Here is a 24,366-nt window from a genome sequence, read left to right as displayed (position 1 = left end):
TAGTTAGCCAAAAATGTAATGTATAAAGGCTAGAGTGACTGGAGGTGTAACATAATAGCCAGAACACTACTTCCTGCTTTGCAGCACTCTTGGTTTTCCACTGGTTGGTTACCAGGCAGTAACCAATCAGAGACTTGAGGGGGGGGGCACATGGGTCATAACTGTTGCTTTTGAATCTGAGCTGAATGCTGAGGATCAATTGCAAACTCACTGAACAGTTATGTCCCATGTGGACCCCCTTAAAGTTGCTGACTAACTCAGAGTTAGAGAGCTAAAAAGCAGAGTTAGACATCAAGTTACTCCAGCCTCTACAGCTTACATTTTTGGCTAACTAACTATATTAGAAACTTTTTTTTATTTTGCACAGCCTATCTTATTTACCCAGTTTTTATTTTTATACTGAACTATTCCTTTTAGAGATTTTCATTGCTCTTTGAGACCAAAATAAAATGCAGGTTTATACAGACTTCCAAAGAATACAATATAATCAACAAAAGCACGTTATTAAGGGGCGGGGGGGGGGAAAAAGGAAACATTTTTTTCAACATATAACTTTGTATTATTGTATCTTACAAATACAGGTGAAAATGATAAATTTTTTTACTTTTTTTTTTTTTTAATTATGCTGAAAAATGCTTTGGAATGAGCATGAAGAAAACATGGTTGACATCATAGGTCGGTTTACATCTAAATGTTGTACTATACATATATGTTCTGTAAAGCAAACTATGTGTGAACATATACATACATTTCTATGGATACAAAGAAACATAACAGTTACTAGGAGTTATGCACATCCTGCAGAAGTGTAAAATACATGCAAACTCACAGCGTCTTCACTAATAGGTATCTGGTGAAAATCATAAGAAAGGCCTTCACATAACAGTATTATTTTCCTTTACAAAAAAAAAAAACATAAACAAAAAAAACTCACATTCACTCTGTTAATTTGGGTGGAGGACCCAACACTGATTGCTGCAAAATGACTTCCACAAACCTCTAGGTTGTCACACAAGCAAATGCTATTGTCTATTGTTGGTTACTTGGAGTTGTTATATTGATTCCTATGCTAAAACAGAGAGTACCTCTGGAACCGGAAGTCCTTATGAAACTGCCAAAATAAAGGAAACACACGCACAACCAGGACACAGAGTTTCGCAGCTTCAACTGACTACCTGTAAGTTCCCCCCCCCCAAACACATCCCTACTGTGAGTCAGAAAGATCTGCAACACAATCTCTGGTGCCCATGGTGTGCAACAAACACAGTGCTGCCAACTGCATTAGTCTGTATCTGTCAACGTTAGACCTGCAGTCTTGCAAAAAGTCAGGTAGAAAAAATAAAACTTTACACAAAGTTCATTTCTAATTTGTTTCTGCAATGATTGTTTCTTTTCTTAACGGGGAAATGGAAAAAAAAAAACCATTGCAATGATGATTATTACTAGAGAAAAGCTACTTGAGTTTAACTTAAATGGAAGAACGATTTAGATCTCCTTATTTTCCCTTATAGTTAAAATAATGAATTGCACTATATGAAGTTCATCTTATTTCTTGCTTTTGCTGTTTATGTTTCAGCGCAGTGATTCTATCACTGTATGTGGATAATTCTGTTTTACAGAAATTAATCCTTCAGGTCAGGGATGTTTAACCTGCAGTCCTACAAATGTTGTTGTTGTTGTACAACAACCCCTGTCAGGATCCTAGAGGCTGCAGTTTGAATATCCCTGCTTTATTTAGCAGGCTGCATAATTCATTTTGCTGCTCTCTTTTGGCATGAAATCAGTGTGTGGATTTATGCTTTCCCTTCTTAGATCAGGATGACTGTGAACGTACCTTATAGCCGAGAAAATAACAAAATATGTACAGAAGCTGCTGAGGTATCAAACCACCGTCATGCTAAACTAAAAGAGAGAAGAAAAGAGAGCAACATCTGTAAAAGCAATGATTGATTGAAGGGCTGTCTCACAAATAAAAGGTAGAACACGGTGTTATAATACCCTGGCTCAGTCCATGGGAATGATAATTTGGCAAGAGTTTGGTCTGGATGGAATCAAACCATACTATCTTATCACGTGTACTGTAATTAAGTAAAAGAAATGTTATGCTGTTTTTGCAGTGGTGTGTAACTTATTTGTGATGGCACCGGGATTTTACGATTACTAACAGGAGCAAAGCTAAGGTTGGCATCCCTAAAATGCTAGGGAAACAGCCCATCTTTGTCAGTAGTATGATGCAGAGAAAGCCGTGTTGAAAGGAGCCTATTTAGTATAAAAAAAGTGCAAAGCTGCTTCTTGCTCTGGTAGAAGTCTTCACCCCTGACTGACTGTGCTCGTAGGTATTAAAAAGATCCACATTCGACATTCATTGCTACCCCGAAGCTACGAAACTCCAAGCTACAGGAGGAAAAAATATAGACTTTTTCTTTACTTATAGGGAAGCCTTGTCAGAGCCCTACCCACATGGAGAAGAGACCAGAGCTGCCTTTATTTTTTTTTTTAACTGTTTTTGCTAATCCTTTTAAAGTCAGCTAACTCTTTCTGTCACCGTTGTTCTGGTGTCCACAGGCTCTTCTCTTGTTGGTCTAGGGACAGATGAAACAATGTCTTTTCTTTCACCTTCTGCTCGGTTTCTACATTTATCAGCAGGCTGAGTCTTGGTTGGCTCCAGAGCACAGCCATCGCTTTCCGGTAGGTTCTCCTCTTTACACACTTTAACACTTAAGTCCTGGGGCTCCAAGGCCCCAATGCTGTCCTTTGAAGTCTCTGGCTCTGGACTGGTGGCAAATGCCTTAGATTCGGAGTGATGATGGTGATGGTGGTGATGATGATGGTGCTGCTGCAGCTCTTTTTTCGGCAAGACAGCTTTAATTTTTGGGCTACTCTCTGTGCTTCTGCTTTCTGGACTTTTTGCAGGTTTTTGTACTTTAATACCTTTTTCTATAACAGGTGTAAGAGGCTCTGGTTTTACTGTATCTTTTTCATCTACACTGATAGTCTCCCTGGTCTTGCGTTTCTTTATTGGTAACACAGTCTCTAAAAGAGGCTTGATGGAAGACTCTTTGATAGCTTTTTTCTTTGCTGCTTCTGCTGCTACAGCAGCCAAGCTCACATTGCCTGGCTTTCTCCCCCTCTTTTTAGGAGATGCCGATGGATCGGTTTCTGGTTTTCTTTTACGACCGCCTCTTTTAATGACCAAAACCTGTTCTGAAGTTGTTGCATCTGATTCCTCTTCATTTCCAGAATAAGGCATTTTAACCAAAAGCTTTCCTGGACTCTTCTCTATCACCCTTTTGACTTGTACTCCTTCAGATTTTGCAGGAGGTTTTACTTTTACACTTCCTTTGGGTCTTCCTCTTCCTCTCCCTGTTCCAGAAGATTTTGGAGCCTTAGGCTTTTTCGGTGGCTTCTGTTCCCTCCGAGACGGACTCCCTCTCCCAGTTACAGTGAAGTCAAAATCATTAGGGTCTAGCGATGTATCGCCTACCTTTTGGAAGTATGCTATGAGCTCAACTTTTGATCGAAAAGCTTTTCCGTTAGGGCTGTGGAAATGAAAGAGAAAATGTACTCTGCTGTAATCACAACATCTTGAATAGAATAAAACTGGTTCAAATAACAATACATTTACCCACTGTCAGTTGCACTAGAAGTGCTACCTTTGAGATAACCCAAAGGTTTACTTCAAAGGATCACTTCAGTTGTCTTTAATTAATAGACAAGAAATTATGATTTTTTCAGCAACAAACAAGTAAGAAACATTTTTCTGGTGTACTATCTGTATACAACTGAACTGAAAAAAAATGTTCTTGAAAGATGAACGGCACCTTTAATGACCTGGCTGTTTTGGTTTGGTTGGACTAATCAAAGCCAGATGATCACATTTTCCCAGATAATGTGATCATGAACATAAAAATCTAGAAGGGGTTTTTCTTAGATCCACCGCATGTGACACAAGTCTCAAAACTAAAGTCTTGCCTTACCCAGCACCCATTACTTACCTCTGTCAGACACCGCCATTTTTCAGCCATGGATACTGTAGTGCTAACTATATGCTTTGTTAAAGACCTGATTAGCTGGAGGTACAGTTCAGTCGTTTGTTGAGTTTGTCAGGTGGCAAATACCCCAGTCAAAGCTCAATGTCACTGCTGCAGCTGCTTTGACTGATAAAACTGGTATCACTTGAAACTGACTGTTCTCAACACTGTCAGGCGCAGAACTGAACCCAGTTTAGATGACCGATTCGGCAGCTTATCTGCCAATGTATGGGGCCCTCCGACGGGCCTCCCTGATCGATATCTGGCAGGTTTGAATTTCCCGTCCAATCGAGGGCTGCATCAGCTAGTTGATACGGTCCTCATCCTATTGGCGCCTAACTGTAACTCAATCATTTGGCCCTAGGACCCAAGAGTGGGCATATCAGGGGAAAGATCTACGAATCTTAGTGGGTGGCAGACGGGAGATTAGTCGCCCAGCGACAAATCTTCTCTACTGCGAGCGACTAATCTTCCCGAAAGGCTGGAGTGACATTCACTCACTCCAGCCTTTATACATTACATCTCTGGCTAACTAACTATATTAGATTTTTCATATTGCACAGCCTATATAATTACCCAGTTTTTATGTTTACACTGAACAGTTCCTTTTAGGGTTTATTACTGACTATTTACCGCTTATACTCCGGAACAACCACCATGTGTTATACAACAATGGCTGAACTCTCCAAAGCAGACATTTTCAGCTATAAAGAAATAATGCATTTTAGCAAAGCTGTATCAATGGAAATGGTTTAATAATTTCATCATTTCTTGATATCAAACTCAAAAAGAATCTCACATAACAGACGTCGGCTTGGGAGAACGATTGAAAAATAATATTTAAAGAAACACAGCAATACCACATTTGGGACTGCTACAGTTCAATTACCCACTAATGTCTCTATACTGAAATCAGTATATAATATTCTCCTTAGACTTAACACTATAATAACCGTAAGACTACATGAAATATAACTTACCTCCCTCTGATCAGCCTCACAGTTTGTAAACTCTTCTAGGGTAAAGTTACTAAATCACTTGAAAGATCAGGAATTCTAATGAACACAAGTTGCCTGGCTACACTGATTGCAAAGTGATAATGCATTTTTTCAAGCATTTAGGATAATAGACACTTGAAACGTATTAGAATAAGCACTGGGCATGCAACTGAGAGATCGCATATGTAAATAGCTATGAAACCATTATTTTTGGATTCGGACAAATACTGAACCGAATCAAAGCCTTAATTTGCATAATGAATTTTGAGATAAAATTGTGCTTTTCTGTTGCCCAAACCTTTAGTTTATACCAAAAACTCAAAATATTCTAAGTTTTTTTACTATAAAATCTGAATTTTTAGTGAAAAAAAAATCTAAAATTTTTCGGGATTTATTATACCCCAAGGATGGAAAATCCGAGAATCTGAAAATCTGGCATCTCAGACCTGCCAAGGTTGTATATAAATTAGGGATGCACCAAATCCAGGATTAGGTCCGGGATTTGCCCAGAATTTGCTCTTTTGCAGCAGGAATTGGCCTATATGCAAATTAGGGGCAGGGAGGGAAATTGCGTGACTTTTTGTCACAAAACAAGAAAGCAAAAAATGTTTTCTTCTTCCCACCACTAATTTGAATTCAGATTCGGTTTGGTATTCGGCCAAATCTTTCGCAAAGGATTCAGGGGTTCGGCAGAATCCAAAATAGTGGATTTGGTGCATCCCTAATATAAGTCAATGGGAGAAGTCCTGAAGATATCTTGATCTGTGCTGGGTGTTGTGCAATAATCCGAATATTTTGTGGTTTTCTGGCAAAAATCTGATTTTTCGGCCGGAAAATCTCCAATGAAATCCTGGATTTGATCTATCCCTACATGTAAACTTAACAAATGTTTCCAAGTAAGTATACTTACTGTATTAAATATACATCATACTTTCCAGCTGAACGACCAGATTTTCTCTGTTTGAGTTTTCGTGTCCAGCCTTCAGGAAGAGTGGGGTCTTCGTACATGGGACCCCTGTCTCTGATAACAGACCTCCTCTGCTTGGGAGAGGCAGAGGCTTCAGGAACAGCCAGGCTTTCCTCAGCACTTTCAGATATATCAGCTTTCTCTTCATCTGCAGGTTCTCCTGACTGGTGCTCAGAGGGATGAATCGGTTGCTGCTTTTCTTCCTCATCTTTCTTGTCTTTTTTTACTTTCCTGAGTTTTGGTGGTTTATCTTTTTGTCCTTGAAGATCGTGATCTTCAGATTTTTCTTCCCTAAAGTTAAAACAAACACTTAAATTTAATACAAGAATGGGATCTGTTATCCAGGAAAACCCATTATCCAGAAAGCTCTGAATTACGGAAAGGCCAGACTCCATTTTAATCAAATAATTCAAATGTTTTAAAAATTATTACATTTTTCTCTGTTGTAATAATTCAGTACCTTGTACTTGATCCCAACTAAGATCTAATGAATCCTTATTAGAGGCACAACAATCCTATAAGGTTTAATTAATATTTAAAAGATTTTTTATATTTTTGATTCTATAACATACTAAGAGGCCCATTTATTAAAGGTCGAATTTCGAATTCATGTAAATTTCTTTTTACTCGAATCAATTAGAATTTACTCGAACTTCGATTGGGAGGTTATTTAAGAAAAAAATCGAATATCTAAAACTGGAAGGGATATTACTCAAATCGAATTCAGATCAAATCAAGTTTTTTTCTTTGGCAAATGGAAGACATTATTTGAAGAAATGGCCCAAAAACACCATGAAAAGAAATACTGTATAATCTCTTAATCAACTGAATTGTGCCTGGTGAGTGAACAGTTATCTTAATAAAGCTTGTGTTTGACAGCATTTAAACTTTAAAAGCAGCGTATCTGTGTTTTCAATAATGATTTGGCTTTTAGCACTGGCAGACTCTGGAAATGTTACTGGCAGAAGTGTAAGGGGGTTGGCATGACAGGTTTATATTTGTGGAAGTATTCAGAATGCTGAGTTGAAATTTGTTGCATAACATGATATCAGAAAAAAATAAATAAACCTACACTGTCATTTTTTAAACAGCAGGGCTACTCATCTAGCAAAAAGCTGTGCATAAATTATCAGCAATATTTTGTCCATGCATGTAAAAACTCCATTTAGAATTCATGTGAATATTAGGCGTCTTCTACTAAGTTTTCAGCTATAAAAGTACAGGTATGGGATCTGTTATCTGGAAACCCCTTATCCAGATTACGGAAAGGTACAGTACAAACAAAATATTCAATAAATAACTGCCTTTTGTACAAATTCTGCATGTAGAGAGACATAATGTCTGGTGATGAGCACTAATACATCTTCTAGGTAGGGATGTAGCGAACGGCGCGAACCCCATAGACTTCAATGGGAAGGTGAATTTTAAAAGCTAGAAAAGACATTTCTGGCCAGAAAAATGATTTTAAAGTTGTTTAAAGGGTGCAACGACCTGGACAGTGGCATGCCAGAGGGGGATCAAGGGCAAAAATGTATCTGAAAAATACATTGTTGACACAGCGCTGCGTTTTTTGCTGTAAAGGGCGGAAATCACACTACGTCACTCAGGTGATGTTTCTGGACACGGAATGTGAAAAAGCTCACACAGCTAGGTGGCACTTGGTTAAAGACTGGGCAAACAATGCCTGCGAGGGCAACGTATACAGTAGTGGGTACGGAATATATTATTGCTGCTGTAAAAACATCACTCAGGTGATGTTTCTGGACACGGAATGTGAAAAAGCTCACACAGCTAGGTGGCACTTGGTTAAAGACTGGGCAAACAATGCCTGCAAGGGCAACGTATACAGTAGTGGGTACGGAATATATTATTGCTGCTGTAAAAACATCACTCAGGTGATGTTTACGGACACGGAATTATTATTGTTATTTAGACAGAATGTGAAAAAGCTCACACAGCTAGGTGGCACTTGCATACCTCCCAACTGTCCCTCTTTTGACCACTCAACCCCCTGTCCCTCTTTTGTACTGGAAAGTCCCTCTTTTCTCTGAACTGAACAGCCAGAAAAAAAACAGTTTCTAACTTAATTAGCTTTTGGCAGAGAGCTCAGAACAGCTAACAGGTGCAAATAAGATACTTTGTAACAATTTTGACTCTGGTTGGTGCTGGTAGTGGTGAACTACTAGGAGGAGCAGCACACCAGTCCCACTCCCCAACACAGCTAGACTAATAGCACTGGGCTCTTACAGTAGCAAAGTAAAAAAAACAAAAAATAAAATAAAAGCAGTCCTTACAAGGACTATTGGGTTATTACAGCAGTCAGCAGATGAGATCAGAAGCAGTGCCCACAGCAGCTACATACAGAGCACTGTAGTAGAAGGTAGATTACTAGCCAGCAAAGCTACCTAACCTAAAATGTCCCTCAAATCCCTGCAGAGTTCTGTCCCTACAATACAGAGCAGTATCAAGTAGATTACTAGCCAGCAAAGTTACTATCAACTGTCCCTCAAATCACTAAACAGCTCTCTCCCTACACTAGCTCTTCCAAGCACACACAGGCAGAATGAAAAAACGCTGCAGGGCTTCAGTTTATATATGGAAGGGGAGTGGTCCAGGGGGTGTGGGGGTGGTCCAGGAGGGAGAGCTTCCTGATTGGCTGCCATGTATCTGCTGCTCTGGGGTGAGAGGGCAAAAATAAGCGCCAGCTAAGGCGAACCCAAATTGGCGAATGTCGCGCGACGTTCGCGAACATTCGGCGGACGCGAACGGTCGCGGGCGAACAGTCCGCGACATCCCTACTTCTAGGCAAAAGGAGTCCCCCTATAAGAAATATTGGATCTAACTGTCAATGAATATCTGACACCCAACTCCTGCATGAAGAGAGAATGAAGAGATAGGAATAGTGAATATAATCTTGATTATTTTAGAAACACTACAGAATATTTAATTCATTGTATTTACAAAGTTTCTTATTTCAGTATGCTGAAGCTTATATTAAATTTTCATTTTCACAATAGTTCCTCTTTAACCCCAGGGTGCAAGTTGTAGAGCACTAAGGGACTAAGCACATTGGTACTTGGCCTCCTATCACCCCCGTCCTTCCATACAAACGAAAATGAATCAGCTCAATGACTGTTCATGCTGGAAATCCATCTGATATTTGCAGTCAGATCACAACAGGACATTTACAATAATAACCACAATTACTGAGATGCACAACCTCTGCCTGTCCACCCCAAATGTACAGAGCAGCTGTGGATACACTGACCTATATGCAAAGATTTTAAAGGGTGATATCACATTTGATGCTGGATCTGCAGGGCAGGATTATTAGATAAATATTCTACCATAACAGAATTTTTGGTCTTAGAAACCATTAAAATATAATTTTAGGATTGTGTTTCTTCACACAATCCTAAGAATAAATACAAAAAATGTATTAGAGGATCAGGAAAGATCTCACAAGAATGTAAACGGCCCTCTTAGATTCTCAGCAGCTGTTCAGAGTAGAGTCCTGCAGCGGGTCAGGTAACCATGGGTTACCTGCAAAAACCTGTGGGTTGCAGATAGAAGTTGCGGGAGCGGGTATAGACGCGGGTCAGCGGTTCTCTGGGTTTGCAGGTGTTCTCAATAGCAAGTTTAATTCTTTTTTCTGATCACGCCTACTTCCATGATGTTACTTCCGGTTTACAATGACAGCACTTCCTGTTTTACTCCTTTATTTCTGATCACGGCAACTTCTAATGATGTCACTTCCAGTTTACAATGACAGCACTTCCTGTTTCTGGATGGTCAGCGGGTCGCAGATCGGGTTCTGGATAAGGTACTTGCAGGTCGGGTAGCAGGTCCAAGCGTGTAAGTATGCGGGTTTAGTTGCTTGTATAGTAGAATCAGATCCCAGACTTTGTCAATTTGTGGGTCCTGGTGGACGTACCCTGACTGGCCCCCTTCCAATCCTTTTCACAAGTATTGATTGAAGTACAGCACCACAAATTTTTTCTTATAGATAAAAATGCCTTTATTGGAACACTGGCAGGACATGGATAATCGGGTTTAGGTCCGGGTGCGGATCACGGGTCAGGTTTAACAAATTGTTTCCGTGCAGGACTCTTGCTCAGAGCACACTGAGCATGTGTATGTCACATCAAAGCCTATAATAATCCCAAAATGGGAGTATCCTGTGACAATTAAGAGTTATTGAACCTTTAGGCTGGTTCAATAAGTTCAATATATAATATATGGCATTTCTAGCCATATTCATTTTAAGGGTTTAGTTCTCCTTTAAAAAGTCAGACAACCACTCCTGTAAGATTTGCCCATCTTGTGGGCAGAATATCAAGTGGTCCTTTTCCTTATATAGAACACCTGTCAATAATTATGTGGTCCTACCCTTGGTGAACCACCTCATTAAAGGGTTTGTTCACCTTTGAGATAACTTTTAGTATGATGTAGAGAGTGATATTCTAAGACAATTTGCAATTGGTTTTCATTTTTTTATTATTTGTGGTTTTTAAGTTATTTAGCTTTATATTCAGAAGCCCTACAATTAGCATCTTACGCAATCTGGTAACTAGGTTCCAAATTACTCTAGCAACCATGCATTGATTTGAATAAGAGACTGGAATATGAATAGGAGAGTCCTGAATAGAAGGCTCAGTAATAAAAAGTAGCAATAACAATACATTTGTAGCCTTACAAAGCATTCGTTTTTTAGAAGGGAGTCAGCGACGCCCATTTGAAAGCTGCAAAGAGTCAGAAGAAAAAGGCAAATAACTATAAAACTATAAAAAAATAAATAATGAAAAACAATTAAAAAGGTGCTTAGAATTGGCTATAACATAATAAAAGTTACCTTAAAGGTGAACCACTCCTTTAACTCAACAAATATATACGGCAATTCTGTCTCCCATAGTTTTCTATGTAAACAAATAATTTTCCATTTTTGGCAGATTTGCCTTTCCTTTTTAATTAGAAGGCTATGGTATGGAAAGTAGATTAGAATTGGCTATTCTATAACATACTAAAAGTTAATTTAAAGGTGAACCACCCCTTTAAAGCTGCCTACTTTGTTCAAATAACATATACCTTGTGTCATTTGTACCTGTCCCTTTAGATGTCAGCTGTATCAGTTTGCCCAAACAGTACAGGTATGGGATCCGTGATCCATGTTATCCAGAAAGTTCCAAATTACGGAAAGGCCGTCTCTCATATAGACTCCATTTTATCCAAGTAATCCAAATTTTTAAAACTGATTTCCCTTTTTCTCTGTAATAATAAAACAGTAGCTTGTACTTGATCCCAACTAAGATATAATTAATCCTTATTGGAAGCAAAACCAGCCTATTGGGTTTATTTAATGTTTAAATTAATTTCTAGTAGACTTAGGGGGTTATTTACTAAACTCCGAATGCAAAGATCACGATTTTTTTTATAAAATCAGACTTTTTCAGAATTTATTAAACCCTGATGATGGAAAAGCCCAAATCAGAAAATCCGGCATCTCAGACCTGTCGAGGTTGCATATAAGTCAATGGGAGAAGTCCCAATGATTTTTTAAAGTGCGCTGGGTTTCGTGCAATACCCCGAAGTTTTCGGATGAAAATTCTGAAAGAATCATGCAAATCAGATGAAAAAATCCAAAAAAAATAGTGAAAATCTGATTTTTTACCGCAAATCAAATTTTCGCGAAAATTTTATAATAACTAAGCATAAAAACCTGAGTTTGTGGCAGAAAATATTGAGATAAATTCGAACTTTGATAAATAACCTCCTTTAGGTATGAAGATCCCAATTACGGAAAGATGCATTAACCCCCTTAAGGTATGAAGATCCAAATTACGGAAAGATGCATTATCCGGAAAAACCCAGGTCCCAAGCATTCTGGATAACAGGTCCCATACCTGTACTGAAAAACATTCAGCACCCATACATCTGGATTCTATTTAAGTATTTTGGGTTATACTGGCACCATGCACAATATACTCTATTGATCTACGACGTTGCACTGCTTTTATTCCATGTTTTATTCAATCCTGACTTGGTGAACAAGCAACAATAACACATAATAAACAGATTTATGTGTAGACAGATGTTGTTAATGGGAAACCCATTACATCCTATGTAAACTTTGACTTACACTTAGTAAGGTTTCACATGTGACAACTATGGGAAATTGCATTTGGTGAGAAAACTTTATAAATGTAGAACTAACTATTTTGCCGGGTTATAAAAAGCTCAACATTGTTTTTCCTAGAAAGGAAAAAGGTACATATTTTTTAAGATTTTTAATAACTCTGACACCAACTAGCACAGCGTCTACATGTACATGTTTAGCTTGTTAATATTAAAATATAAAGTGTCATTTATGTGGCTTTAAAGAAAGAAACTGTGTTAACAAACACAAAACCATTTCCTGCAATGTAACAGACAAATAAGTGGTAATTCCAATGAAAGAGAATGTCTGGCGACCTTACTGCAAGCACCCCAATTTTCACTCTCAGGGTTACTCTGAGATATGCAAAAGCAGCATGTATCCCCACAATATTACAACCCATCACATACAAGCTAAAGGGGTTGTTCACCTTTAAATTAACTTTTACTATGATGTAGAGAGTGATATTCGGAGACAATTTGCAATTGGTTTTCATTTTTTATTACTTGTGGTTTTTGAGTTATTCAGCAACTCTCCAGTTTGCAATTTCAGCAATTTGGTTGCTAGGGTCCAAATTACCCTAGCAACCATGCATTGATTTTAATAAGAGACTGGAATATGAATAGGAAACGCCTGAATAGAAAGATGAGTAATAAAAAGTAGCAATCACTTTACCTAAGCACAACAGTATGAAAATCTTGGCTGTAATATCACAATATATATATATATATATATATATATATATATATATATATATATATATATATATATATATATATATATATATATATGTTTTTTCTATAAGGACCAGCACTCCAGTTTTTCTTCAAATAATGTGATTTATTTCAACATGCTGTATCCAACGTTTCGGTCCCCATTGGGATAAAGTGCATATTATGTGAACAGTATTTATACCTTTCCATTTCCCTGTAAAAGGTTAACCAATCAGTGCAATTTAACCATTACATCATTTATCAATTATGTAAAATAGTAGTTCCATTCAGTTCGAAAAACATTTTGTATACTTATTATATTTGTGTTGACATATTGACACATCAGTGGATGTGGACAAAGTTGTAACATTTTTTGACATTTTTTATCTAACAGGATTTTACTGTATCGATCGCTACAGAGACAAAGTATACAAAATGTTTCTTGAAGTGACTGGAACTACATGGCACCAGCACTTGCACTGGGAATTATTGACACCAGTGGTGAACAAGTTACACTATAAAATGCACTTTATATGTTTTTTAACTACTATTTTACATAATTGATAAATGATGTAATGGTTAAACTGCACTGATTGGTTAACCTTTCACAGGGAAATGGGAAGGTATAAATACTGTTCACATAATATGCACTTTATCCTTGATAAAGGTCCCAGTGGGGCCCGAAACGTTGGATACAGCATGTGGAAATAAATCACATTTTTTATACATACAAGTATGGGACCCGTTATCCAGAATGCTTGGGGCCTGGGGTTTTCCAGATAACGGATCTTTCTGTAACTTGGATCTTCACACCTTAAGTTTACTAGAAAATCATGTAAACATTACATAAACCCAATATCTTGGTTTTGCTTCCAATAAGGATTAATTATATTTAAGTTGGGATCAAGTACAAGGTACTGTTTTATTATTACAGAGAAAAGGGAAATCATTTTTTAAAAATTTAGATAATTTGCATAAAATGGATTCTATAGGAGATAGGCTTTCTATAATTCGGAGCTTTCTGGATAACGGGTTTACAAATGCCAAACCTGTAGTAAATCTGACCCTTAATATCATGAAACACATTTCAGTCTTTTAAAAGGGATGGGAGTACAAATAACATGCGCTATTGTAGCATCTGAAAAAATCTATTGTTCAAAATCAACTGAATTACGGGTTGATTTATTAACATTCCCCTTTTTCACATGTTTTTCATAAGTGTGTGAATATGTTTGTATGATTATAAATAATTGTCAGTTTTGTCACACGTTATATATTTACCTGCTTGCAATTTTTCTGTTTTTCTGTCAACCTAAAAGTGGTTGCCTGCTCTGAGCTAGAATACCCCATTATAACATTTAGTATGTTTTGTAGAACTCTAAAAATATAAATTTGAAAAGTTACCAAAACATATGTTTGCAGCAAAGTGAACATCTAAAAGTCTCACTCAAGATCGAATATATGTCTCTGCATTTTTAATGGAGACAACACTAGGGGGCACATTTACTATTGGTCGAGTATCGAGGGTTAATATAAAGTGCTGTAAGTTACATTGGGTGACAATGGCGTATAAGTGCTATACTGTATGTGTGTGTGTGTGTGTGTGTGTGTGTGTGTGTATATATATAGATATATAATACACAAAAGCCATGAATATCTTGTAAATTATATCCTTATAAACGGTGAGTTCTGATGTCATCAGTTATAAACGGTGAGTTCTGATGTCATTTCTGTCACATGACTCACTGAAACTTGTGTATTATAATAAATAAAGTACCCCCAGTTGCAAAATATGAGTATATTATAAGTTACCTCGGAGTTCCATGACCTGTATAAAAACACTCGGCCTTCGGCCTCGTACTTTTATATGGTCATGAAACTCCTCGGTAACTTATAATATCCTTATATTTTACAAAAGGGGGTACTTTATTCACTATATATATTATAAGCAGATATGGATGATGTTTGAATAATCATTGCAGATGGCATGTATTCAAAACAAATAAGCAGAGGCATCACAGAGCTCCATAAGACAACTACTAAAAAAATTAAATGTTTGGGATCTCACTGATCTTCATTGTTTAGGTTTAAAGGGCAAGTCAACCCGAAAATAAAAATTGGCTTAATAGAGGACACAATTCTAAGCAGCTTTCCAATACACATTACTGAAACATTTTCAGTGCTTTTGAAATGACTTGTAAAAACAATTGCTATTGAAAGCAGCGTTTGCTTAACTCTTGGTTGTTACTTTTTAAACAATGTTGTAAAAGTATTCGTTTCCCCAGCAAAGACAGGTCTGTTAATCAGATGCCTTGTCTTACATTTTATTAACAGTCTGAGCCACCGGGACAGAGAATAGAAAGGGGCAGAAAAACACTGCTATTAATTGCAATAAAAATACAAATAACATAACCATTTGGAAAATGTGTAATGTATGTATATTGTAAGTTGCTTAGCATTATGTTTTATTTTATTAGGCAATAATATTTTTTTTGGTTTGACATTTAAGTTATACCCATACACACAAAATTCTGCAGTTACATAAATATACAGTGCCCTTAACATGTTTGGCTTAAATCTCACTGGACCTTGAGAAAAATTCTGTAATATTTCCATCAGCAGCACTTTGCAGACCTTTAAAGCTTATGTAACTGGTACGTGTTTACATCTGTCATTGAGTGGACCGTGTTTAGAAGCTAGAATTATAAAATAATAAAATGACAAGCATCCAATAACGTGAAATACTAAACTGTTTGAAATGTTCATGCCTGCAGAATAAACAGAAAAGCAAGTAGAGAGAGCTCAGCAGCATGCCTGCACAATAGTGTGTAGACAAATGGTGGCTTTTTACATGATCAAATATATTCAGAATACTGGCATGTTTTATATAGTGAACTTATTGCACGAGGCTAAAGTTTGAGCTTGTCAATAGCAGCAATGATCCAGGACTTCAGACTTGTCACAGGGGGTCACCATCTTGGAAAGTGTCTGTGACACTCACATGCTCAGTGGGCTCTGAGCAGCTGTTGAGAAGCTAAGCTTAGGGGTCGTCACTAATTATCCAGCAGAAAATGAGCTTCCCCTGTAATATAAGCTGATGCTACAGGTTTGCTGATTATTAAATTCTGATGCTAATTGCACTGGTTTCTGTGCTGCCATGTAGTAATTATGTGTATTAATTACTAATCAGCCTTATATTGTGACATTTCTATTCTATGTGTACTGTATATTGTGAGTGGGTCCCTAAGCTCAGTAAGTGACAGCAGCACAGAGCATGTGCAGTGAAACAGCAGAAAAGACGATGGGGAGCTACTGGGGCATCTTTGGAGAAACAGATCTTTACTGCTAAAGGGCTATGGTTGCCTTGGACTGATACAGAAGCCCAAAACATAATATACAAAATTTCTACCCTTCGTCCTTAGTAGGGATGCACAGAATCCACTATTTTGGATTGGGCCGAAACCCCGAATCCTTGGCCGAATAACAAATCGAATCCGAATCTGCATAAACAAATTAGGGGTGGGAAGGGGAGAACATTTTTTACTTCCTTGTTTTGTGACAAAAAGTCACTAGACTTCCCTCCTCGACCCTAATTTGCATATGCAAATTAGGATTCCGATTCGGTTTGGCCGGGCAGAAGTATTTGGCCGAATCCTGAACCGAATCCTGGATTCAGTGCATCCCTAGTCTTTAGTTAAGCTTTAGTTGCTTTAGTTCTCCTTTAAGCAGCACTGATGCATTAACATATTTATTGTGATCGCTAAAGAGCCACGAATCAATCCCACTCGATGTAAACAAAAGCACAAGCTTAAATTGGATGCTGTCAATAGTGACTGTGCCTGTAAGTTGCAGAAACGTGCAGCTTTTTCTTGTTTTTGGACAACAGTTGTAAATAACTGGTAATAATGATAATTTTTTTTAATAATTTGTTTCTGCAGAAAACTCGCCACAAAATCCTGACCTTGTGGTGTGATGATAGCCTATAGCTAGAGACATACAAGAAGATAAGATTTTAACCAAACAAGCCAATATCTGACCACGGGTTTGGGTCCAAATACATAGTAAGTTGAGGTTGAAAAAAGACACACGTCCATCAAGTTCAACCTTTTAACTCTATTCTAACCTGCCTAACTGCCAGTTGATCCAGAGGAAGACAAAAAAAACCCCCATCTGAAGCCTCTCCAATTTGCCTCAGAGGGGGAAACAATTCCTTCCTAACTCCAAAATGGCAATGGGACCAGTCCCTGGATCAATAGCCTGCTGACTTTGGAGAGTTTGAGTCAATTATAAGAACTCCTGTCGACCACTGGAGCGATAAATTGTTTACATCATGTGATATCCTTTTGATTTCTCAGAATATGCTTATGAATATTTTCGTTTACTTTCAGGATGTGGCGTCTAAGTCTACCCACAGAGGTGTGCAAGCCTTGAACGATCTATGCAAAGTCTGAGAGAGTCTTCTGTGCTGCAGCTGTCAGACAGCCCCGACTGTGTAAACGACTCTAATATTAGTCTAACATTAGTCCGTGCCATTCTCTGCTTGTATAGTAAATTAACTGCGACGAAGAACGATACTCGTATAAACTCGCGCAGAGATTGTTTGAAGGGATGTACCTGCTTAAATGTTTGCATTACAACTATGATAGTGCACGTTTAGTAATTAATGAATCTCTTTTGATGTTAGTAGGTTAAACAGCTGCATTTGATGCACATACATTTAAAACAGTCGTTACACACTTACACTATAATGTAGGCGCTAATGTTCTTAGGGCATTTCCATATGCATATGACGTGCATCTGAGACACATGTTTGCTGTTTACCGTTTGTTACATTAAAGGGCAAGCAAAGTCTAAAATAGAATAAGGCTAGAAATGCTGTATTTTGTATACTAAACATAAACATAAATTTACTGCACCACAAGCCAAATTAAACAAATGATTTATGCTTTCAAAGTTGGCTACAGGCGGTCACCATCTTGTAACTTTGTTATACATCTTTGCAAGCCCAAGACTACGCACATGCTCAATGTGGTATGGGCTGCTTAGGGATCGTCATAAATTATCAAAACAGCACAAGTCAAATAATATCTGCCAGAAGCCGATACAGCAAGACTGATTAATAATCAGAATATGCATGCTGCACTGGGTCATGTGTTGTCGTGTAATCTAAAATTGTTTAGTACAAACTCTCTCCAACTCTGCAAAACCAGAGGCTGCAGCAAAATAATCCACAAAATACCAGTTTATCTGTTTAAATCTGACTCTGTGATCTTTGTTCCTGCAGCTGGAGTTGGAAACAATAAAGGGGATGTAAAGGCAAAAATAAAATCCAATACAAATTGCTACACAGTCACTGACTGCTCTACAGGGAAACAAACAAAGCTGCTTGAGTTCTGCATGACTGGGAAGTAATGCAGGGGACCCCCCTGCTATTCATAAATATGATTGTTTCCCTGCAGAGCAGTTAGGGACCGTCTAACAATTCTTATCCACAGCAGTAAATGAAGGGAGAATTTCACTGCATACAGTCAGGTTTCTTATAAAAATGGTACACATTTTTTAATTAAAGTATATTGGAGATTGGTTTCTATTTCATTAAAAAAAGGAAAAATGGGATTTTATTTTTTTGTCTTTACATGCCCTTTAAAGGGTTTGTTTACCTTCCAAACACCTTTTTCAGTTCAGTTGTTTTCAGATTCTTCACCAGAAATTAGTATTTTTCTAAATGTTTTCCTTTTTTTTTTTTCTTCCAGTTTTTCCAAAATTTAAGTTTAAAGTTGAATGTCTCTGTCTGGTGTTTGAGTCTGGCAGCTCAGTAATTCAGGTGCAGAGTCTGCACTATTTACAAATTTGATACATTTTTCAGCAGTATTAGCAACTATTGTATCAAGTCTTACCACTGCCTTTACTGAAACTCAGGGATTCTGCTCAGCAGGGACAAAGATAAGAAATGTATCAACTAAACGTATCAATGAGTGTTGGAAGTTGAACAACCCCTTTAATTGATCTTGGATTCCTCTGAGGCTGTAGAGAAATGTGACTAATGTATCAATGGAAACTGTAACTAATCAGTTGTAATTGCACAAAGTTCAGTAAAGGACAGGTAGCATGCACAATTAGGGGCTGATTATGCTGCTAAGAAATGCAGCGATTATTATATTGAAGAAAAGCGGATGCACTCCTTCTTACACACCCGGTGTAGATTTCATTGTAAAAACACAAAAGTATACATTTTCACAGCGACGTTTGTGTGGACTATATCTCTCATCACAACAGAGATGCACTTAGTATTTCACACACTGCTCAGATTGATAGCTCATGCTAACATTTAAAGGAGAACTAAACCCTAAAATTGAATATTGTTAAAACTGCCATATTTTATATAGTGCACTTATTGCACAAGGCTAAAGTTTCAGCTTGTCAATAGCAGCAATGATCCAGGACTTCAAACTTGTCACAGGGGGTCACCATCTTGGAAAGTGTCTGTGACACTCACATGCTCAGTGGGCTCTGAGCGGCTGTTGAGAAGCTAAGCTTAGGGGTCGTCACTAATTATCTAGCAGAAAATGAGCTTCCCCTGTAATATAAGATGATGCTACAGGTTTGCTGATTATTAAATTCCGATGCTAATTGCACTTGTTTCTGTGCTGCCATGTAGTAATTATCTGTATTAATTACTAATCAGCCTTATATTGTGACATTTCTATTTAATGTGTACTGTATATTATAAGCTCAGTAAGTGACAGCAGCACAGAGCATGTGCAGTGAATCAGCAGAAAAGAAGGTGGGGAGCTACTGGGGCATCTTTGAAGACACAGATCTTTACTGCTAAAGGGCTGTGGTTGCCTTGGGCTGATACAGAAGCACAAAACATAATGTACAACATTTCTAGCTACTTCTTTAATTAAGCTTTGGTTCTCCTTTAAAAATTATATATGTGTAGGATATTTGTTGCTGGTTACCCTGTTTGGTAACACGTCAGAATGTTCATCTCAAAATAACAGTTTGACTGGTTAATTTCCCCATATTCTGTCTTTTTCTAAGAACCTATTCAGATTAAGGCTGTGTGCTCACTGGTGTTTTTAATAAAAAGTAAATGCAGGGGCCTTATTCTTAGAATAGGAACAGAACCTGGCCAGCGTTAAGTCGCAGCATGAACATTGTTTCTGCACCTTATGCACTCAGCCTTTTTAAAGGAAGTCTAATCTTGACTCGGTGCTCATGTTAAAGCTACAATGTGGCCCACAGCTGTTCTGTTAATATGCCCTTTTTTTACTGCCGTTTACAAAGTGCAGTTGCCTACTTGATAAACCGCCACTTGCCCAAATTCCAGGGGGTACAAGCCTTAGGGCTAAAGCCAGCAGAGAAAAGTTCAACGACATGCATGTTGTTTTTAAATTTTTTTTCTTTTAAACCACCTTTACGAACAGTGAGAGTCAGTTGCCATTACACTCAATGAAAGAAGGCACTAACAATTCGGGGTTTTACCACCTGTGAAAATACACCAATGAAATAGCACCAGACATGACACTAGGGATGCACCGAACCCACTATTTTGATTCGGCAGAACCCCCCAAATCCTTTGTGAAAGATTCAGCCGAATACCGACCGAACCCTAATTGACAAAAAGTCACGTGATTTTAAGGATTCTGATTCAGTTCGGCCAGGCACAAGGATTCGGACGAATCCTGCTGAAAAAGGTGCTGGATTCAGTGCACCCGTAAATGACACATGGTGCTACTTGTCACCTGATATTTGTCATGGCTACAAAACGCCAGAAAATACCCTGCCACAAACAATACGGAGCATTGTCTCTGCTAAAACACTCAAAAAGCCTAATTGCTCAAAAAAATGCATACAAAGTTATTTTTGAGCAACTAACCCATGCCAGCATAGAGACTATGATAGTTGCCCACCATAGTTGTGGCAGAAGTTTAGTGTTTTTTTTATCCCAGCCTAACAAATTGGTGCTGTAAGATTTTGTTCTCCTTTAAACTGGAATTCCACCCAAAAACAGTTTATTATTTAGTACAAGAAACATAGTTCTTTCCAATATACATTGCTTATGCATTGTCACTGGTTTTAAATGTATTTGCAAATGCTACTGAAAGCTGCATCTGGCTCTTTACATTTTCTGCACTACTGAATCTGGCTCCTTACAGGGGTTGTTCACCTTCCAACACCTTTTTCAGTTTATTTAGTTTCAGATTGTTCACCAGAAAAAAATACTTTTTCCTATTATTTTCTATGCAAGACCATTTTTCTAATATTGAAGTGTAAGTCTAATTTTTCACTTTTCTAAAGCTGCTCTGGGAGGGGGGTCGCCGACTCTCTAAACTGTTCTAAATTGATACATTTAGTTGATAAATTTCTTATCTTTGTCCCTGCTGAGCAGAATCCCTGAGCTGTTAGAATTGATACAATAGTTGCTGATATTCCAGAGATGCTGCTGAGAAATGGATCAACTAAATGTTACACAATTGTAACGGTTCAGAATCTGCACCTGAATTACTGAGCTGCCAGACTCAAACACCAGAGACAGGGACATTAAAAACATTGAAAAAGTGTTTGGAAGGTGAACAAACCCTTTAGGGCAGATTCGGGGACATTAGCCGCTTGGCGACAAATCGCCTCTTCTTCGGGCGACTAATCTCCCCGAATCTGCCTGTGTGCCCTGAGCCTAAGGGCAGAGACACTCAAGGAGATTTAGTCGCCCGGCATCTAATTTCCTCTCCTTTGGGCGACTAATCTCCCTGAACTGCCTCCCGCCGGCAAGAATCTAAATCGTCGGAGGGATGGCACTCGGAGCGATTCGTCTTCAGAAGTCGCCCGAAGTTGCCTCATGAGGAACCTTCAGGGAGAACGAATTGCGCCGAGTGCCATCCTGACGGTGATTTACATTTTAACTGGCGTGAAAGCAGTTTGGGTAGATTAGTTGCCCCGAAGAAGAGGAGATGTCGCTGGGCAACTAATCTCCCCGAATCTGCCTGTTTGCCCTGACCCTAAGGGCAGAGACACTTGGTCGCCCGGCAACTAATTGCCCCTCCTTTGGGCGACTAATCTCCCCAAACTGCCTTCCATCCGGCTAGAATGTAAATTGCCGGTGGGATTGTATTCGTTTTCAGAGGTCAGTGCGAGATACTCGCTTTGTTTTCCGAGGTCGTCCCAATCTGGCTCACGAGGAAACTTTTGGCGACTTCAGAAAACGTAGCGCTCCGAGTGCCATCCCGCCGACCATTTCGATTCTAGCCGGTGGGAAGGCAGTTCGGGGGGAGATTAGTCGCCCCGAAAAAGAGCCGGATTGTCGCCGGGCGACTAAATCTCCACATGTGTCTCTGCCCTTAAACACAGTGTCAGCAAGAAGATAAACAGAGGCACCTTATTTCATCCACTGGTTAAGGTGCAAAAGTGCAGTAACCCATAGCAACCAATGAAAGCATTTCCATTACAGCTGGTCGGTTGCTATGGGTTACTGCCCTTTGATTGTAAATGAGGATCTCAACCATAGACACACGGGGGTTTGGAAGGAAACCTGGCATGGCCCTAGAATCAGGTCAGTGGGATTACATTTGAGCAGAAAGCAGCAGGGAGTTGTTGGGTACCACAGGAGCAATTATTTGCCAGAGAGGGGCGTGTCCTGCAGCAGATACCCCTGGGCCGGCCCCTGATGTTGCCTGTGTATCCACTAGCCCGGGCCTCCTATTCTGGTGGGCTCAATGACGCAATGATGAAATGACAAGCTAAACCATTGCAACACGGGGGTGCTGTCACTCAGACCCTTTCCCTCTCAGCAGCAGCAGCAGTAACACAAAGCAAGCGTCATTAGCACCCCTCAAAAAAACGCAGCTGAAGCAGCACAAACTGGGACATTTTATTCTGGCACAGCCCCGCCTCCCAACCCCAGCGCTCGGCATACAAACACCCGGCAGGGGCCCGCCCCCCTCACACACAGGAGGAGATCGTGACAGGCATGCGGGGAGAAAAGGGTGGGGAGCGAGGAAAGCAGACCGGCCGAGGCGCACCCCCTCACTCACAGTCTCTCCTCTCCGCTCGGCGCAGCGGCCATTTTCTAACGGCTCTTCCACAGGCTGAGTGAGGAGGGAAAAGGGCGGGCGAGGTGACGTCACCGCCGAGAACCCTACCTGCCTCCTTTCACTGTGACGCGAGGGATATTCCATTGTGCGGAAGGGAAAGGAGGAGCTGGAGGCGGGAGTTAGCGTAACACGCCCACCGCCGCTTGCTGACCTTATATAAAGAACCGAGTTATTTAGTGTCACTAATTGGCGGAAAATGTGCTTTACCGTTTGTGATTTATGAGGAGAAAGCCATATTGTTGGTTTGCGACTAAACTAAAGTTCAAATCAGTTCCCCTCAAAAGTATTTGCTCATGGGCAGGCCCTGGGGGGAGGGGAGTTGTGCAACTCAAAGGCTTCACCCCAACACTACATGCAGTGACCCTGAAGAGAAGCCTCAACCACAACTGAGAGACACTCGGGGAGATTTAGTTGCCCGGTGACTAATCGCCTCTAAATCGGCACTCGGGCGCTTCGTTTTCCAAAGTCGCCCGAAGTTTCCTCGGAAAACGAAGCGATCCGAATGCCGTCCCGCCGGTGATTTAGATTCTAGCTTTTCAGGGAGTTTAGTCGCCCCAAATCTTCCCATGTGTCTCTGCCCTAATAGTCTATTTCCTTCTCTCGAGAATATTCCAGTCCTTTGTTGTGCTTGTATAGGGGGGTGCAATAAAATGAATGAAATGCTTAAAGGACAACTAAACCCTAAAAATGAATGTGGCTAAAAATGGTTTGCTGATTATTAAATTCTGATGCTAATTGCACTGGTTTCTGTGCTGCCATGTAGTAATTATCTGTATTAATTACTAATCAGCCTTATATTGTGACATTTATATTCTATGTGTACTGTATATTGTGAGTGGGTCCCTAAGCTCAGTAAGTGACAGCAGCACAGAGCATGTGCAGTGAATCAGCAGAAAAGAAGATGGGGAGCTACTGGGGCATCTTTGGAGACACAGATCTTTACTGCTAAAGGGCTGTGGTTGCTTTGGGCTGGTACAGAAGCACAAAACATAATGTGCAACATTTCTAACTACTTCTTTAGTTAAGCTTTAGTTCTCCTTTAAGGGGATCCCCCCCACTGGCCACAGACTGTTGTAAGGACAAACCAAACTTGGTGCACAAATGCAATTCAGCTTGGGGTAAACCCCTGTGGTTTATTGTATCAAAACAGTAACTAATGAGGGTCAGCCTTGGTGCAGACCATGCAGCCTCCACCCCCCTCCGGAACCAATTTCTAAGACCTGGACTGTACCCAAACCCGCAGCCCCCGACCCGAATCGCAACCCGCGTATTTACCCACTATGATCAGCAACACGACCCGGAACCCGCAACTGCCTTATCCGCAACCCACTGACCACCATCAAACAGGAAGTGATGTGGCTGCAAACTGGAAGTGACATCATCGAAAGTGGACAGGGACAAACAAGTTTTGT

At 39.4% G+C, this 24,366-nt stretch overlaps 1 protein-coding gene across 1 annotated transcript; it reads right to left on the bottom strand.

The window, feature by feature from the left end:
• Nucleotides 1-585: 585 nt before the first annotated feature.
• mecp2.L (methyl-CpG binding protein 2 L homeolog) lies at nucleotides 586-23,013 on the bottom strand. Its single transcript, XM_018241466.2, has 3 exons — nucleotides 22,895-23,013; nucleotides 5,940-6,287; nucleotides 586-3,539 (listed from the first exon to the last, which is right to left on the bottom strand). The coding sequence occupies exons 1-3, from the start codon at nucleotides 22,924-22,926 to the stop codon at nucleotides 2,525-2,527; spliced, it is 1,395 nt and encodes a 464-aa protein (XP_018096955.2). The 5' UTR covers nucleotides 22,927-23,013; the 3' UTR covers nucleotides 586-2,524.
• Between the last annotated feature and the right edge of the window lie 1,353 nt (nucleotides 23,014-24,366).

Source organism: Xenopus laevis, chromosome 8L (genome assembly GCF_017654675.1).
Source record: "Xenopus laevis strain J_2021 chromosome 8L, Xenopus_laevis_v10.1, whole genome shotgun sequence".
Taxonomy (NCBI): Eukaryota; Metazoa; Chordata; class Amphibia; order Anura; family Pipidae; genus Xenopus; species Xenopus laevis.
Note: the sequence above shows the minus strand (reverse complement) of the source record. Positions and strands in the feature narration are given on the sequence as shown.